Source organism: Trachemys scripta, chromosome 7 (genome assembly GCF_013100865.1).
Source record: "Trachemys scripta elegans isolate TJP31775 chromosome 7, CAS_Tse_1.0, whole genome shotgun sequence".
Classification (NCBI taxonomy): domain Eukaryota; kingdom Metazoa; phylum Chordata; order Testudines; family Emydidae; genus Trachemys; species Trachemys scripta.
Window position 1 is genome coordinate 68,692,609 of NC_048304.1, and position 19,703 is coordinate 68,712,311.

The window sequence follows — 19,703 nt, forward strand, 5'->3', positions numbered from 1 at the left end:
CAGTGCTGAATATCAAATGCAAATTGTTTTGGAGAAAGAAAAGAAAAGAAGTTGGGTAATGGGGGGTCAGGAGTCACTGGTTTTTAGCTTCCCCGTCCTCCACCAAAAATCTATTGTATGCTCTTTTTAAAAGATTACAGCTGGCTGCCTTCTTAATTCAACATTATTTTGGTAAGTTTTTGCCTGCTTTATTAATTTATTTAATGCAAATTACATATAGCTAAATAACGGTCAACTGTAAAACATGAGGATGTAATTCCATGCAGCGATGCTGATGATGTAATCATGAGAGAGAGTACTGTGACTTGTGTAGTTTTTCCAAGTGACATCATAGGCCTTTAATTCACAGTGGGTTTGCCATCTTCCTTTTCCTTCTTTAAAATGGATCCTTCAGTAATGTGCAGCTGAGGAAATGTTAGCCCATTGCTATTCTGAAGATGCTTTGGCAGCCTACTTCCCATTTCTGCTGGGGCATCATGGGAAAATGTCCAGTAAAAGTGGGTCCAGTTTTGGGCAAAAAGGGCTTTGCACCAATAAAATGGATGAGGTAATATCTTTTATTGGACCAACTTCTGTTGGTGAGAGAGACAAGCTTTTTGAGCTTATGCTGAGCTCTTCTTCGAGTCTGGGAAACTAACTCAGAATGTCACAGCTAAATATAAGGTGGAACAGATTGTTTAGCGTTCCAAGTCAAGCGGCCCATTAATATCCCTCCAGTCACAGGGAGGAAAAGAAGGGGAGGGGGGCAGCTAGGGGGCAAGTATTATAAGTGGGTTATGGATTGTTGTAATAAGCCATAAATCTAGTGTGTCTGTTCAGTCCATGATTTTTAGTGTCCAGCAAAGTTATGAATTTAAGCTTCCAGACTCATCTTTTGAAAGTGTTGTGTAGGTTTCCTATGAGGACTCATAGGTCAGATATAGGGTGATCGCTTTGTGAAAAGTGTTCACCCATAGGTGATGTGGTGTTTTTGTCTTTTATCGTTTTCCTGTGTGAGCTCATTTGAGAGCATAGTGATTGTCAGTCACTCAGATACCACAGACTATGCTGCGAGGAGAATATCCAGGATATATACCTTGACACACTCAAAACTGCCTTCACCAAACAAGGACACTCCACCACAAAAATAGATCACATCATGGAATGGCCCACCCAAATACCTCAAGAGAACCTGTTTCAATACAGAAATAAAACCCCCTTTAACTGTACAGCCCTAGTTGTCACCTGCCCCTGCAGGAAACCCAGAGTATCAAACAACTACAAGCCATACACAATGAGAACTCCATCCTGAAATAAATCTTTCCTGAGCCCCCTCTTCTGGACTGCAAACAGCTCCCCAAGCTCATCATCAGAAGCAAGCTCCCCACAGACCAGGACAGCCAAATCAAAGCTGTACCAGACCCTGCCAGAACAACATGCAAAAACTGCAGACATATTTCCACTGCTACAATGATCAAACCCCCCCCCCCCCATACACACACCACAACACATCTTTCAAGATCCAGGGGTCCTACACATGCCTATCACAACATGTATTGTATCCATCCAGTGCACTAAATGCCCTAATAGCAACTATGTGGGGTGAAACCAGATAATCACTACACTCTCAAATGAATTCATACAGGGTGAATGCATCCTAATTAATGTAAATGTCTACAACCAGGGAGAGGAAATAAACAGTACAGAGGCACAATGGGTGAGTCGGACCCATTGCATTAGAGAGAGAGAGAGAGTAAATTCCTTTAGCCTTAATTGGTGTTATTAATCCTGAGTTTTTATATCTCTGAGACCTAAAATCTTTGTATGAGTTGTAAATTTACTTAAGCACCTCCATGGGGAACAGAACATTGATAATAGAGGGCTCTTCAATCTACTGGCCAAAGATAAAACAAGATCCAGTGGCTGAAAGTTGAAGCTAGATAAATTCATCTTAGAAATAAGGTGCACATTTTCAACAGTGAGGGTAATTAATCATTGGAAGAATTTTATGAAAGGCTGGGGTAAATTTTTTTCCATTTCTGAACATTTTAAAAACAAGATTGGGTGTTTTCTAAAAAGATATGCTCCAGCTCAAACAGGAGTTAATTCAGCGAAGTCCCATGACCTGTGTTATGCAGGAATATCAGACTGGTCCCTTCTGGCCTGATAATCTATGGATTTATTTAGTGGAGTGGAGTGCCATTTACTTTAGGAAAGGGGTAGGATGGGTTGGTTGGTTTGTATGGGAGGAGAGGTGTCCACAAGAAAAATCACTACTTAAAAAGAAGTCCACACTAGGGCAAAGTTTGGAAGCCACTGATGTACTTACACATTTTTCATCTGGATAGAAATTGAGTGTTTGGACTGTATGACTTGAAAGACTGAGATTCAGCTTAGGGCAATACCTCCTAATGTTTTTTCATCTAACTGTATTTATTTCCTCAATAAGATTTCACCATAAATGATATTATTCAGAGAAGAAAACAATTTGTGTGAGAATGGAAAAGCAGCTGGGAATTGCTGATGTGAGTTTATCTGAAGTTTGACTAGAAATGCTCCATTAGGCTCTCTGCTGTGGCTATGGTCTTGTTTACAACTAAGCAATTTGGCTTCCAGGGGGAATTCTCATTGCTTGTACATAAATTATGGGTCAAATCCTCAACTGATATACGTTGAGGTAGCGCCATGGAACTCAGTAGAGCTATACCAATTTACACCAGCTCAGGATCTGGGTCTGCTTTTATATCTTCCTATGCACTTACTAAATGGAGCTTCCAGTTCTTTAGAAATGCACCTCTTACGACAATGTGTACTCAGAGTTCATTCAGCTTTAACAATTCTCCCGTTGTTTGTGTTCCTTTGCAGCTTCCTTTGGTCTCTACTTCCCTAGGAAAGATTATTCGGAGACTGTCTACATTGATCAGCCAGCGGGTACACCGCTACTGCACATCCGTGCCTTGAGGGATTCACATGGGGAGGTGGCCCACTTTCAGCTGTGCCAGCAGCTCTTTATCTATCGCGTTGGAGCTTATGAAAATCATTGGTTTCAAATAAAAGAAAAAACCGGACTTCTCTACCTCAATAAGAGTCTGGATAGAGGAGACTTCGATATCCTGTGTAAGTCTGAGAGGAGTAGCTGCAGTTGCGATAATGTCTAGAGTTGAAGCTAAGGACTTACATCTAATGGGATTTATCCAGCAGCATATGAATAGCAAACCAATACTTAGGGATCAGAGTGGAAGAACTGTTTACTTACATTAAATGAATTTTGGGATCGAAAAGAACCCTCAGATAGACACAATGGTATTAAAGCCATGTGGCAAAATGAACACTAAGGCCAAGAAGAAATTGGATTAGTTGTCAAATGGTGGAGTTTCATCGGGGAAGTTTCACCAGTTTAACTAAATCAACATAATGAACCTAGATTGGACCCCAAAAGAAGACACACTTAAACCATTTTTAATCCTTGCAAGTTTACCCTTATTTAGTAATTTACCAACATATTATACCCATATATGTGTTGGTTAAAATTTTATTTCTGCATCAGTTCAGATAGACTGACTTTAGTTAAATTGGTGCAACTTTTCTAATATAAGCAAAACCTTTAATTGCAAAGACCCAGATACCTGGAGCACTTTTTGTATGGGGTAGTAAATGATCCTCTGATGAAGGGGTTAAGTGATGCCTATTTATATTACTTGGGATTGAAGTGAGGTTTTTTTGTAAGAACCATGTACAATTGAACCATAGAAACAAATTGTTTCCATTCTCCTCCTGCTTTTAATAGACAGAACCTATATCTTGGTGGTTTTGATCCCTGAGGAAATTAGGTAGCATTAGATGAGGGAGGAGAAAGTGGTGTAAGAAACTGAATGTCATAGCACTGCTGAAAAGGCCTTTACTTCTGGATCAGTTTCAAAGATTGGTAGGGTTCCACTATGGGGTAGTCTGAAGAAATAGGAGAACTTGTAAGAGCCGTATTGTCCACATTAGCCTGTAATTTTGGGTGGCTTGGTCCAACTTCAAACATGTAGAGCCTTATTTTAGAGGTGCTAAACATCAGGTATTGTCACTGAACTACTTGGTTCACTGTAGAATAATGGCTGATGGAAGGAAATTATTAAGAAGAATGTTTGCTTTTTTCTTTGTCAACTGTTTCTTTGTTTCTGTTCTTGCAGTTGGAAAAAATTGGATGTCATTACCAAAGGTGACATTTCATGTCTACCTTTCACCCCATCCCTTCCAAGGGAAGGAATGTGAGACCCCCACTTCTGCCCTGGTGCATCTCTCCATCATCAACGCCACTGTACCAGCTTGCAATGCTCTGATGTCAAGGGAGCTTTGTTTCTCAGAAATGGATCTCTCCTTTCACATCAAGGAGAATAAACCACCTGGCACATTTCATCAGCTTCAGTTACCCCCAATACATCACCTTTGCCAGAATGTCAGCATTTCCTACAAATTACTAGCAGGTAAAACTAGAGGTAAACCATTCAGTCGCCAGTCATATTCATGAGATTTTTAATAGAGCAGAACTCTCCTCTGGTGGTTATTCTACTCTGCTTCCACACAAGCCTTTCTGGGTTTCAGAGTGGTAACCATGTTAGTCTGTATCAGCAAAAAGCATGAGGAATACTTGTGGCACCTTAGAGACTAACAAATTCATTTGAGCATAAGCTTTCATGGGCTAAAACCGACTTCATCGGATGCATGCAGTGGAAGATACAGTAGGAAAATATATATACACAGAGAACATGAAAAAATGGGTGTTGCCATACCAACTGTAACAAGTGTAATTAATTAAGGTGAGCTATTAGGTGAACTATTATCAGCAGAAGAAAAAAAACTTTTGTAGTGATAATCAGGATGGCCCATTTCCAACCGTTGACAAGGTGTGAGTAACAGTAGGGGGAAAAATAGCATGGGAAAACAGTTTTACTTTGTGTAATAATCCATCCACTCCAAGTCTTTATTCAAGCCTAATTTAATGATGTCTAGTTTGCAAATTAATTCTAATTCTGCAATTTCTCATTGAAGTCTGTTTTTGAAGTTTTTTTGTTGGAGTATTGCGACTTTGAGATCTGTAATTGAGTGACCAGCGAGGTTGAAGTGTTCTCCCACTGGTTTTTGAATGTTATAATTCTTGACATCTGATTTGTGTCCATCTATTCTTTTGCGAAGAGACTGTCTGGTTTGGCCAATGTACATGGCAGAGGGGCATTACAGTTGGTATGGCAACACCCATTTTTCATGTTGTGTGTGTGTGTGTATTTTCCTACTGTATCTTCCACTGCATGCATAGGATGAAGTGGGTTTTAGCCCACGAAAGCTTATGCTCAAATAAATTTATTAGTCTCTAAGGTGCCACAACTACTCCTCATTCTTGTTACAAGTCCTTTAGACTTCCTCATGTGCCCCTGATATAGCTCCTCCACCTTCCTTCATATCTCTTCTTAGACTGATTTTCATAATACAGAGTAAAATTCTTCCTTCTGTTACACTGATGCAACCCAAATGGATTCATTGGGCTATCACCAGTATGTCAAAGAGGAGAACAATCAAACACCACTAATAGGAAAGGATTATCCCAGTTTATGCTGTGTATGTGTTGTTTCAGTTGAAGGGCTGCCTTTTCACTACAATGAGAACACCACAGGCGTGAGTGTTGTGCAGCGTTTGGATCGAGAAGAAAGAGAGAGATATGAGCTGATCGCCAAGTGTACAGTGAGAGAGGGCTCCAAGGAGATGCAGGTCGAGGTGCCTTTCCTGGTCAATGTGTTAGATGAAGATGACTCTGCCCCCTTCCTTCCAAATGGAACTAGCACGACGGATGCTGTTGTGGAGTTCAACAGAAAAGAGGTAGAGTTCTCTTCTGCTTGGACTCTGAGATGTTCAGTGGAAACACTATGGGTTAGGCATGCCTACATGGAAACGTCAGGCCTTGTATGTTAGCTCCCAGCATCATATGCACTAATTTACTATACAGTCCAGAGAGCTCTGACTGAATAATAAGAATAATATGAAGAATGTGATGACCATCTCCCTTGAGTGGCTAATTATCTGAGTGGTCATTTGACAGATTTCACTGGGTGTGTGTATCCATCTATATATTACATACAAAAAGCTATGTTAAAATATAATTTAGGTGGGAAAGTCAATCACTGAGAAGTTAAAAAATGCAAGATTTATATCTGTATATGCAACCATGATTCTTCCCATGATTCTTCTTTGTGCAAGTACATTGACTGAGGCCTGGGTTCTGTGGAAAACAATAGCATGTGTAATTAAAGATTGTACCATAATGCATGCACACAAGGAGGCACCATGTCAAAGGCCTGCTACAAACAAAGGAGAGGTGAGAGCTTCTCAAATAAAAGGTTTCAGGAATCTTTTCTTATGGAAGGTCTTAGATCATCTAAATATGGGGGTTGCTACCAGCTCCTCATATAATGTATATTTGTGAATATCAATTGATATTTCTTTTGTTTTTTTTAATTCATAATAGGATTTAAACAGGCACCTGTCTGCTGCCTTGTGCATCTTTGGTGTTACTTAAAGAAACAAATACAAACAGAACAAAACAAGCAGCAACTTCCTGGAAAACTCCACCTCAAACGCTAACCAACTTTCCCACCAACACTCCCATCCTACATAAACAGTTGTCCCTATTAGACCTCACCCTTACTCAAATATCTAGGCAAAATGATGGTTCTTGCAGTGTTCACTGAAGGTCAACAATGTCAGAGGATTTAGGGCCAAGAGTAGGAACTTGTTCTGTAGTTGAAGGTTGCTCACTGACAACCCCTTAATCACTGTAGCAGGAGGGGTGGCATGGAGAGGGTGCAGGTGATAGAGTCCAGCTTGAAAGTAGGCACAGCCCATTTCTCGTATGGCTTCATAGGTGAAAACCAAGATACGTATGTATAAAACTAGTAGAATAGCGTTCAGCTGGGGCTTTCTCTGGGAGAAGAAACACTCACAAAAGCTTTAATAGATGGTTGTTATGCTTGAGCCATTCCGATGTGCATTCAGCATAAGCTATGTATAAAATTCCAGCAAGTACTCAATCACTTCCCTCCAGGGATTTCTGTCTAATAATATTTCTTTAATAGCTATATTTGTTTCCCTTGGAAGTAAACTGGATTTCGCATATCTGTTCTGGAAAGAGAGCATAAAATTTTGGGTGTTTGCTGCCACCTACAGGCTTGACATATCAGTGCCACACACCGATGAGCATAACTAGTAGAGCTGCTTGAAAAATGGACTTCCCGTCCCATGGAAAATTCTGAGACTCTCAAATTTTGTTTCTTCTCAAATCAGGATGAAAAGTAGAAATCTCATGCAATGAAATAATCAGAAAATGTTTGTTTTGACTTTGATATGACGTATAATATAGTTGAAACAAACCTTGACAAAATCGATGTATTCTCATGAAACATTTTGATTTAATTAATTCAGCATTTTCCAGCAGAAAAATCTTGTGTTGGAAAACTTCCAAAATACCCCTGATAATTAGTATATTCAAACTTAAAGGAGAAAGGATTTGTATGGGAATCTCAATGGCCAATGGAATAATAACTGTACAAAATGAGTTTGAGGCCTACTGCAAGATAATCAGAAATCCAATGTAGAGTCAATAAAGAGCAATCTAGTGGAATGAGCACAAGACTGGAGCCTAGAACATCTGATTTCTGATCATGCTTCTGTTACTAACTCTCTGTGGAGCCTTAGTTATGTCATGCAGCCTCTATTTCTTCTTCCCTGACTTTTAAATGGGGATTTGTTGCTCACCTGCAACAAGAACAGGGCCGGCTCCAGGCACCAGCCTGGCAAGCAGGTGCGTGGGGTGGCCGCTCGGGAGAGGGACGGCACGTCCAGCTATTCGGCGGCAATTCGGTGGACAGTCCCTCACTCCCGCTAGGAGCGAAGGACCTCCTGCCGAATTGCCGCTGCAGATCGCGATTGCAGCTTTTTTTTTTTTTTTTTTTTTTTGGCTGCTTGGGGCAGCCAAAACCCTGGAGCCAGCCCTGAACAAGAATATTGAGGATTATTTTTTATTTTAATGATTGAAAGCAAGGTATGATCCTGTTACTTCTGCCTTCAGACATCCAGTATTACATTAGAGTACAGCCACTTAATTAGTTTCTCCCAGGGGCTAAGGGAGAAAAATCTCTCTGCTATCCCAGCCATTCTTTGTAAATTGGGGATTAACAATTTAAAAAAATCCCACAACACATAACAGAGAGTGAACTGGTCCCAGGGAGTCGAGACTGTGCACTATACGGACCGCAGTCTCTTCTGTGTTCCAGACCTCCTTGCCATTCACACAGGTGAGAATTCAAGTCACCCTAAACTCTATGAGGTTGGGGCTGATGCAGAGCCAACCAGAGAATGAGGATCAATAGTTCCCTGAGGACCCCCTCTGCTCCTCCTCACCTTGCTGACCTGAGCAGATATTGGCAGTCCCATATTTTTTACTTGGTTTGTCATTCTCATGTTTATTCAGTGATATACCCTAGTTGCAAAATTCTCCCAAAGATCATTCTAGCTACAAAGTCTCTGGGGTCATTATGACCACTAGTTGGGGATTGCTTGAATCAAATATGCAGTCCTTACATAGGTCTCAAAACTGACTGTTGTTACAGTAATTTTGCAACTCACTGACTTATGAAATGCTGTTACAGTGCTCATCTATCTCCAAATAGGTGGTAAGCAGTAGTACTATCAATCTTTGCCCTTTCTGTTAAAGACCTACAAAGACTTTGAATGGAAGTGGATTTGTACAGAATGTCAGGGAGCTTTATATGGACAGGACTTTGATCTCCAGATTGTATCACTTATTCAGACACTAAACCAGAAAACAAATCGGGAAAAAAAAAATAGCGTGGCAATCATTGATTTTTCTCCATATTGTCTATGATTTTCTTCTAGGGAACTGTCCTAGCCACACTGACTGTGTGTGATGCAGACACCACACCTATTTTCCCCATTGAAAGCAGCAGAAAGAAGTACACAGGCACCATTAGTACAACTGATCCATGGATTAGCGAAACATTTCGGGTGGATCACATCTTCCACGAGATCTATTTCAGCCCCAATGGCAGCCAAGTGAGGGGAACGCTGCATGAATACAGTAAGGTCTCTTCCTTCTAACAAAAAGTGAAATTGGGGGAGGGATAGCTCAGTGGTTTGAGCATTGGCCTGCTAAACCCAGGGTTGTGAGTTCAATCCTGGAGGGGGCCACTTGGGGATCTGGGGCAAAATCAGTACTTGGTCCTGCTAGTGAAGGCAGGGGGCTGGACTCGATGACCTTTCAAGGTCCCTTCCAGTTCTAGGAGATGGGATATCTCCATTATTATTATTATTATTACTTTGCTTATAATTGACCAATATTGTATTTGACTTTTCTATGTATCTGAAAAATACCAGGCAGATGGAAAATGAGACAGAAAATCCCAGTGTCAGAACAGATATTTGGGATTGAAAGAGGGGACTGTGATACTACATTCTTTCCTATATAACACAGTGACTGTATAGGAATATGACAGTTGCATTATGTGTTGACTAGCCAAGAGAGTTCTAATTGTATTACATTTAAGAAAGTAATTCTAAGCTCATGACTACAGCTGGATGGCAAACAGTTTTCCTCTACCACACAAATTTTTGAGATTTTTAAGATTTTTCCAGTTTCATATTGGGGAGAAACTGAGACATTTTGAAAAAAATTCGTGAAAAAACAGAGAGAGGCCCATTCACTCACTCCAAAATAGCGAATAGCCAGATGGGGAGGGCACTCACTTGGGTCCCCCAGTATACATCTACCCAGCCAAAAAAAAAAAAAAGGCAAAACCCACAACAGAGTGGGTCAGCTGACTCAAGCTCACATTGCTGGGCTGAAAATAGCAGTGTAGATGTTCAGACAACCCAGCAAGGTTGGAGGGTCTCAGAGCCCAGGCTCCAGCCTCAGCCTGAAAGTCTACACTGTTATTTTTAGCTCTTCAGCTCAAGCCCGTTGACCTGGGCTCTGAGAGTCACTGCTGCTGGTCTCTTTTCTTTTTGCTGCATAGACATATCACCACATTCAACGTGACAGCCCTAACCATCAGGCAGCGGCGGCTCCAGGCAGGTATGCCGAATCCATGGGACTGGGGACCTCCCGCAGGCATGCCGCCGAAGGCAGCCTGCCTGCCATGCTTTGGGTGGCAAAAAATCTAGAGCCGCCCCTGCCACTAGGCTATTCTGCAATGCGCGTCTCTCGTATTGACCAGAAGATATGTGAAACGTTCCTGTGAAAAATGTTGATTTTGATGAATCCACATTTTCCTACGAAGCACCATTTAGTCAAAACATTCCCAACCAGCTCTAGTTGTGACATATCTTTAGGCACTTTTTGTTGTATGGAATGGGAGAATATCTATATTTTTAGTTTTAATTCAACCTCTCCCTTTACCTAGTATCATGCCATGAGCCCGTGCTTGAAGAATAGATTTGATATTTATAGTTTAGGATTTTGTGCTGCCTAAAAATGCATCGACATATGTGAAAAGCCAATCTTCTCTTTTGCAGAACTGATGCTGAATAAAAATATTTCAGTCACAGAGAACCGTTCCTTCCAGTTGGATGTTTTGGTGAATGACACAGAGTTTCATGGCCCTGAAAGATCTGTGATGCTCCATTTCAATGTCTCCATTCTTCCCGTCAGCATTCAGTTCCCTAATGTGACTTACCAGTTCACGGTGAACAGAAACGCTGAACGTTTTGCACATGTAAGGACTGTCTTAATTGCTTTTGACTTTGGCATTGTTGAAGATAAACTTTGTAAAAGTGAGACGGCTTGGAGGGAAATGTGTACATAAAATAAATAACCTCCAGGATTTCAGAAAGGTCCACAAATACCAGATGACATTGCAAATCTGTTCCGACCCTGAGGCAATGTTACCTAGAAGTTAGAACCCTGGACTGGGATTCAGGAAACCTAGGTTGTCATATTGATTCTGCTACTGGCCTGCAAGTCACTTCACTTTCTTTGCCTCATTTCCCCCCATGTGTAAAATGGAGATAAGGAGATCTTACTGGTGTGTATATTACAGAGCCTCATTTTGCTAGGTGCTGTACAAACACATAGTAAGGGATAGTCCCTGCCCCGAAGAGTTTATGAACTAAATAACAAAACATTGTGACTCTCTGGATCACTGTCACAATTGTATGTGATTATTGCTTTGCCAACATCCAGTCTGCGTGGCTTTAGAAACTAGCACCAGGTAATTTGGAAGCAGAGTATTCTGATATGATCATCAAATCTGAGTCTTTGAAATGAAACATGGTACTTCTGAACGTGAGCAGGGTCTTAAAAAATGCTTCCGAGCTTGGCTTCATCCTCACGGCATCTGTTCCCTCCCAAAGTTTGCAGGAGATGGTGTCAGCATTCCCACTTCTTTCCACAGAAATGCACCTCTGATGTCTCCTAGTCTTGTGGAGGTCACCCACTTCCAGCATCTAGCCATCACTTGGCTCAGGGTGAAATCCGCTGATTCTCCAATACACTGGGCTGCAGTCCCCTGGTACTAATCACGATTACCTAGCAGGGCTGACTTAGGCTCATACCCTGCAGTTGTCTTCCCTCCAGGGCAATGACAATAGGAACCAGTGACCAAACAGCTCCTTAAAGCAAAGAACTATTTATTTAGAACAAAAGCATTTAAGAGAAAACCGATCTTAAATCAACTAAACACACCACTCCACCTTACCAGGTGTTTAACCAGTTAAACATCTTCCACATGGGCATTCTAAATGCACCGTTCTCTATAGACTCTCTTCCACAGAGCCACTCTCTTTCTCAGCCTGTCAGAGCTCACTAATGCTCGCTGGACAGCTCTAGCAACTCACTCCCCTTTTAAACTGTTTATAGCCCTTTGAGCTGGCAACTCCTAGCAGAGGCAAAGCAAGATTTACAACAGGAGAGAAGGTGTTTGAAGCTAGCAAACAGACCCTTTGTATTTCTTGATTATGCCTATGTTTTTAATTGGGAAGCCACCATTCCCAGAGTCCACTATTAAGCTAGATCAGTGCATTCATGCAGGAAAGTCACATACAGTGTTCATAAAATTGTTACATGTCAGTATTCGTGACATTATTATAGATTATGACGTAGCAACTCCGCTTCTGTTAAAGGCCCTATATTAACATAAATAGAGCAAACAAATAGTTCCTAAGGTTGTTCACTGGACAAAGCCTTTTGGACCCTAATTAAAGTGAATTGTAGGAAAGGATGACAATGGAAAAGGATAAAAAAATCAAGTGGAGAAGATACTCACTCCTACTGCCTACTGCAATATGTTAATGGATTTTCCCTAGATAATGGCTAGTCAGTAATTAATGTGCTTCCTAATTTAACCCTCATTTCGGTTTAATCATCATCATCGCCATTAATAATGCCTTCTAGTAACATTTCCAACAGATTGACATTAATCAGTGGTAAATTACAGTGAAATTCCTGTGGAACATGCATGTTAATACTAAACTAGCTCATTATAATGAATGTTGTGGAAAGATGAAATGTTTCCATAGTCTAAAACCTAGTAACAAATAGAGACATAAGAAGTCCTGTGTAGTTGTAACACAGAGCAGTGTTGATACTAACCTGTTCTCCCCCTCCCCCCATTGTGAAGTAAACTTAATAATCAGATGCCTTACTTATCTTTAAGCCTCTGGTTAGTCAAGGAAAAGAATAAAAGAGGAAAGCGGGATATATTATGGTCTAGATAATGCTAAGTCCTCCATGAGTGCAGGGGACTGGACTAGATGACCTCTCAAGGTCCCTTCCAGTGCTATGATTCTAAGATTATCTGGCTTTACATTTAATTTTGATACAAATTTTATGCTCATGGGATGTGCTGCTGGATTGGCAGCTTTTGAGACTGCAGAACAGGCGCCCCACAGATAATAGTAATGATGGCTTCCCAGTCAATGGGTATCAGGCAGAGTCTGCAGTTACCATCCCTAACAAGTAGAGGTTTACTTCAGTCATTGGGCTCTTTACAAAGAGTTCCAACCAGGGTCCAGACTGTGGTGGTTGTCTTTATTTGTGGCGATTGTTCCTTTTTGTTTGGTGCTTGAGATTTTCCTGTCTAGTCTTTCAGACTCTGGTCTGTGAGAAACTTGCATGCAAATGCTGTTGCCCTTTTGGTGCTTTTTGTAAAGAAGCACAATCCTTTTAGTGTTACATTGGCTTTTGTAGTGCCAGATTGTGAACCTCTTACTCTCAGTGGTGTGCATTTACTCTCAGTAGCAGCTCCGTTGAAAGCAATGGGGCTATTCAGAGGAGTAACTGCTTAGTCATCTGAATGAGGTGTTCTCAATCTGGCCCTTAATAGCTAGAGATGAACCTGAGCCACATGTATCTGAATATTGATCCAAGCGACTCCTAAATCCAGCAACATTATTTTCTGTGGCTCTAGCTTGGGCTTATCTCCATTAAAAATCACTGTTCCCAAGCATAACAAATCAGAACAGAAAGGCAATGTGTGGAAGCCGCAGACTTTTCATTGTGTTGGGACCACTGAACATTCTGCATTTTAAATGGAATTCCCCCTTCTAATCTCAGCAGCTTCGTTTCCTGACATGTAAGTGTCTCGTTTCACTGGATGGCAGTAGTAAGAGGGAAATGTTTTGAGATAAAGAGCTCTGTGTCTGTGGAAGCTGTGTCTGTCTGTGCTTGCTGAATTCTAATTCCCAAAGAGATTCTGTTTTGAGGTTTAATGGGGGTGGGTGGGGAGGAAGGGAGATCAAAGCCAGAATGGGAATGACTTTCTCAGTCAGTGAGGTATTATCCTCTCACTTCTGAGAGGTGGATTTGAAGGTTCAGTGTGGTCTGAAATCAGCCCAACTTGATGCTAGCAGCTTAGTTCCTAGAGAATGGCACTCTATGCCATTGAAGCATTATGCATAATTAACTATAATTAGCCTGAGCAGTGAGGAAAAGTACAGAGCCAAATGAATATGGAGGCTGAAACAGCTTTCACTCTAAGGAAAACATGAGTGTATTAGTTAACCTTCCAGCCATTTGTCCATTTTAGCAGCCAAATGAATGGAGAAAAGGAGCGTGGCCTGACAGAACCTGTGCATGGCATTTAGCTCTTCAGAGGACTTAGAGCTCAGACCAATGATGAAAAATATAGGCTGAGATTTTCAAAGGCAATTGGGTACCCACTGCCACTGAAATTCAATGGAAGGGGGCACCATAATCCATTACCAAAACCTGCCTAAGATTATCTGTCTTGTACCCCTCTAAATTAATTTCTCCCTTCCCATCATTTCTGAAAACCAAGATATTTGTGTCTTAATTGATGGCCTCTCTTTTAATACCATCCAGCTCCTTGCCTGAATCCTGCCCTGATACTGGGTCACGTTACTGCTGATTACTGAAGTATTTTCTGAGTAGGTAGCAGCATTCCCTTTAAGTCAGAAGTGCTGTCTATTTTTCTGCCTGAGTCCAGTGAGGCTGCACTGCAGTATGTTTAAGGTCACCAATATTTCCATTAGACTAATTTTTATAGTGGTGTAATCCTGGGACAGTAACACCCAGGAAAGAACCATGCAGATAGAAACAGCTTCTTCTTTTTTGACAAAGTACCTCGGGAGCCCCTCGATTGCTTCCCCTCTTTATGGTACAGAGGAGAGCAAAGCTGCTGTGGGGCTGCACTGAGGGAAATCTGGCTGTGAAGGACGCTTCTCCATACCCTAATGATCTGCGCAGCCTTTCCCATCCCCTTCACAGGAAATCTCTATGGCTGACAGGCTGTGTGGAGAAGGTGAGAATGGCTTGATGGGAGAGGAACAGATAGGGAGCACCCAGTGTCCCCTACTACACAGGCTAGAGTCCATATAATAACTGTGGTTAATGCTGCTTGGAGCGGCTTTAATTTTCCCCTGCTGCATTCTAGAACCACTGTGGTAGGGATTGAAGAGCTACGTCAGTGGCAGTACAACATGACATCTGCTGTGCTGTCATTGCTAAGAGACTTGGTTCTAGAAGGGGACAGGAGGGACCTAAAGCTACCTTGTGTCCATCCAGGGATTTGAGAGCAATCTCCGCCTTAACTCTTTTTACCTCCACCCCCTGCTTGTTTACTTGCCAGTTCCATGGCATAGAGGAGAGAAGGCAGCCAATATCATAAGCAGCCCTAGCTTTTGGAATGTTTTATTCCTCTCTGTGCATTCTTCTGCCAAAAAGAAACATATGGCCCTAAGTGATCAGCCAGTGACATGAATGGAAATAAAGAAATGTAAAAGCAGTTAAGTGGAACCTTCCTATAATAAGATACACTCTTAGAACTGCTGGAGCTTTCTCATTAATCTGAATCCAAGAATGACGTTTCACTTCAGGAAATGGATTTACTTAGATTTATTTTTTTTAAAAAATGCTAGAAGCAGCATTTATCTGTGTGTGCTAGGCACACCTGGCATAACTTTAAGTGTTTTAAATTTAAGATGACCCACCACAAATCTCCCTCCACCTTTACCATTACAGTTCTCCCCATAAACAAAGCAAATGCTGCATTGGTCCTGATTCAAATCTCATTAAAATCAATGGAAAAACTTAGATGGGTTTTGGATCAAGTACCATCTGAATTAGACAGGATATAAGGATTTACATTCCTGTGCTGCTTAGAGAAATAGTTTCAGAATGTAGAGTGGTCTAGTGTATATACTACTCCAGGCAGAAACTCCAACAGCAATAATAATCCTCTCCCTGTTTTCATTTTAAATGACAATGCTTAACTGCCACCAGCAAATTGAAAAAGATGAGGTCCTTCTTTCTTTAGAGACTTTCGGATGATTCTGTTGGCCAGTAACTTCTGACCATAATATTGTACCACTCATATTTAAGCAGTGAATAATTGGAACATTAGAATAGTGCTTGTGTAATTGCTTTCCATTAACTTTCTGTCTTCCTTCATTAAGAATGTCATCTCTTCAGTTTTTGGACTAATTACTGCATTGTCTTTGTTGCACAAAAATATTTTACTCTGTCTAATTTGAAGTTTCAATCTCTTGAGAATGGAGTTTGAGGTTATATAACTTTCAGAAACTTTTGAGTTTTCTTAGAATAAAAAAAAAAAGTTACTTGTCACCTACCAATGACTATATTGTCCTGAGGTCAGATAACTTAATTCCGTTATAATCTTTCTTCGGAATGGTAGAAAATGTGGCCTTTTAGCTCTTCCTTTCTATTATTAACTAATATTTTATTTATTTGATTTATAGTTGTTCCTAGAGACTTCTACTGAGATCAGGGTTCCTTTGTTCTAAAGCATCCTTACAAACACTTACAGCCCCTGAGACAAAAAGCTTGCAATCTAAATAGGCAGACAAAAGGTGGGAGGGGAAACAGATCAGTGAAGTGACATGACTCTAGTCATGAAGCAAGTTAGTGGCAGAGTTGGGAATAAATTATGTTCTTATGTCTTTTGATTCCCATTCCAATACCCTGTCCAGTGGACCACTCAGCCTTGTTTGAAAGGTCTCCATTTTGTGCGCACTAAACCTAATTACACAGTTGCCTCATGCCGGTGTAGGGTTTTCACATGTACCTATTTGCCTAGATATACAGCAGGGACACTTTTCAAGTCTGGCTTTGAAATAGAAACTTCATAATATCTGCTGGGAGCTCTGATTGCAAACATTCGTTTATTTGGCTCCTTTCTAAAAGCCCAATAGAAAAGGAATAAAAAATTGCTTTTTGGCCACACTGCAATTTTTTAAACCAAAACTAAGTCATCTGGAAAATATAATAATAATTATGCTGATTCTGCTTCATTTTGTGTGTGTGTGAGAGAGAGCTATACTTTCAGTTCTTAAGTCATCCATAAAGTCATTGCAGTTTAGTAGAGTGATTTAAAAAAAAAAGTTTTCATGAAGTTTCCATTAGGGCTGGACAATAAAGAGAGGAGAAGGGGGAAATTTGTGATATTTTCAAAAACAGTTTTGTTTAGGGGTTTTATTAGTTTATTTCCAAGTTAGGAAAATAAAAATGTCAGAATTTTGGAACCTGAAGTATTTCTACCAGCTCTATAGCTTGTGCCAAAAAAAAAAAAAAAAGGGGGGGGGGGGGGGGGAGGGACTTTACAAAATGTTTCAAATTTCAAGATTAGCAAAATGTCAATCAATTCTAGTTTCCACATCATGTTTCTAACACAGACAGGGCCCGATTCTCCTCTCACTTGCTCTGAGGTGTGCCCATTGACTTCATCAGCAAAACCGAGAGCAGGCTCTGGCCAGAAACTCTAGCACATGAGTATGCTTCTGTTCATCTGTAGAAATAACATACCTATGTTGAATTGAATAACTTGGTTTTGTTGGTTCTCAGAAAAGAAATATATATTGGGGTCTGAGGCTGCCATAGTTTTCCAGTCAAAAGTCCTGTTGTTGTCTATGGGAATTGTGTGTAGATGAAATGTATGACGTTTATGGCTCTACATGTGAATAGACACTATGATAGCATCATTATAACTAGTATCCCAGTGTTTTCTAGTGAATTCCTTGTAGAGGATCTTTGAAAGAAACATATTTTGGCTGCATGGAACTGGATAGGATGAAGAATGATGGTCCGGTGGATGGGCAGTGGGCTTGGATTTGGGAGACTTGGGTTCAAATCCCTGCTCTGCCACAGACATTCTGTGTGACCTTGGGGCAGGTCAGTTAGTTTCACGTCTGTAAAGCTGGGATAATGCTACTTCCCTACCTCACAGGGGTGCTTTGAGGCTCTCAGATACTATTGTAATGGGAGCCATGTAAGAATAGTAGACAGAGAGATGCTGACTGTTGCATGTATTTAACTAGCTTTAATCACTGAGAAAGCTTTGTAGGGAGCACAAAGTATCATTAATGATACCACTTTGTTATTGTTGTTCGTGATCTCTTTGTTGTTGTTTGAGCCTAGATAGGTAAAATCTGCATCGAAAACTGCATGAAGTTCTGTGGAGTAAACATCACCTACAGGTTGCTGTCTCCCAATGCCAGCTGCTATGCTGTAGGGATACTTCAGGGCCGAGAGGACAAGTATGGAAGCCTCTATGTGAATGACTCCTCTGTGCTACTTAGACCTGAATGCAAAGAAATTCAATACACCATTGTAGCCTCAGACAAGCAGAGTAAGAAGCATGCCAAAACCCAGCTCACTATTACGCTGGAAGGAACAAGTAAGTACTTGAGGTGGAGGGGGGAGAAAGGTTGTGAAATGTCGATATAAACACTGTATTAGGAATTATGGATACTCACTGATATTACTCTTTAAAGTCTGTGACCAAATAAAGGAAGAAACAGGTTTTCTTCCAGACAGGAGGGAAGGCGGCTATCTCCCTGTCTCTAATGTCAATTAAGCATTGTGGAATCAAAACAATGGAAGCCCTATTGACACAATCAACAGGAGGATGGGAAGGCAAAGGATGAGAAGAACAGCAGGAGGTCGTCCTGACTTTGGGGACAAAACAATGAGTTTTAGGAAGCAAAAAGTTATTTTGACATCCATCACTTGGGGGTGGAGGAACGCAAAGGGAACAGCACCCTTTGATTCTGTGAGTGGTGGATCCTCCAGCCTGAGGGGCTGGGAATGCTGATAGCTTGTTGTAAGTGAGGAAGCCACTTAGGCAAAAGGCTGTAGCTTTCTTACATTAAGTTTTAGTCACTAAAAGCATGTGCTTTGTGTTTTATTTGTTACCAGACTTGTCTCTGTTTCTCTTGCTTAGAATCACAAAAATCTATTTTTTTTGTTAATAAACTTATGCTTACTTTTCCTATAAGCTAGCTCTGTGCTGTTATACTACAGTAAAGGTGTGCTCCCTCAGTTGATCCAACAGGCTGGTGTGTGTTCTGTCTCTTTGGAGACCGCAGATTTGGGTAATTTCTGGGAGTCAGAGGGACTCTGCAAAGGGAGACAACTCTGGGGAATTCGAGAATGGGGGTTCACTCATTGTTACCGGCAAGGCAAGGTTTAGACTGGCAGAGTACAGGAGTTTACTGCTGTGGCAGGGAGCTGTCACACAGCTTAAGCTCCAGCAAAGCTCTCTTGCTGAGGCAGACAGGTTAACACAGTGGCTTACAGTTCTGGACTCCCTGAGGAGAGTGTCACGACTAGTTATAGCTGGGTTTGTCTCTTTCAGTGTTAATTTTTAGGCAAGTCCCTTGTTAGGGCAGTTCATACACTGGTGAAATTAACAACAGAAATGAGCCTGAGCCACTGAGTTCAGATCAGATCCCAAAGTTTGGGTGTTTGGATTCATGGTTTTGGTTCAGACTCCTCTCTAATTAGCATTTCTAGAGGATATGTGAAGATAGATATTGTGTTAGGTATAAAAGGAGTTTCATCAAATGCAATTCCTTATATTCAGGGGTGAAAGTAACTTAAAGGACTTACTAGTACGCCAGAGTCCTGAGCAGGGGTGTGGCCTCAACCGGAAGAGGAGGGACCTTTCAAGGTTTAAAGGCCCTGGGGCTCCGGCTGTGGCTTGGAGCCCCAGGGCCTTTAAATCACCCCAGAGCTACCAGCTGCAGAGGTGTCTGGGAGCTCAGGGGCGAATTAAAGGGCCCAGGCTCTGGCTGCCGTGGAGCTCCGGGCCTTTTAAATCACCATGGGAGCCTGGCTGCTGGAGCTCTGGTGACGCTTTAAAGGGCCTGGGGCTCCCTGCAGCGGCTGGAGCCCCGGTCCCTTTAAATCACTGTCGCGG

General features: G+C 41.3%; 1 protein-coding gene across 1 annotated transcript in view; it reads left to right on the plus strand.

The window, feature by feature from the left end:
- The first annotated feature begins 1,692 nt into the window (after positions 1–1,692).
- Positions 1,693–19,703, plus strand: part of RET (ret proto-oncogene) — a 56,237-nt gene continuing 38,226 nt past the window's right edge. The window contains exons 1-7 of the mRNA XM_034776850.1: positions 1,693–1,696; positions 2,845–3,096; positions 4,158–4,451; positions 5,597–5,838; positions 8,911–9,112; positions 10,546–10,745; positions 17,921–18,179. Coding sequence (XP_034632741.1) covers positions 1,693–1,696; positions 2,845–3,096; positions 4,158–4,451; positions 5,597–5,838; positions 8,911–9,112; positions 10,546–10,745; positions 17,921–18,179 — 1,453 coding nt within the window. The remainder of the gene's footprint in view (positions 1,697–2,844; positions 3,097–4,157; positions 4,452–5,596; positions 5,839–8,910; positions 9,113–10,545; positions 10,746–17,920; positions 18,180–19,703) is intronic.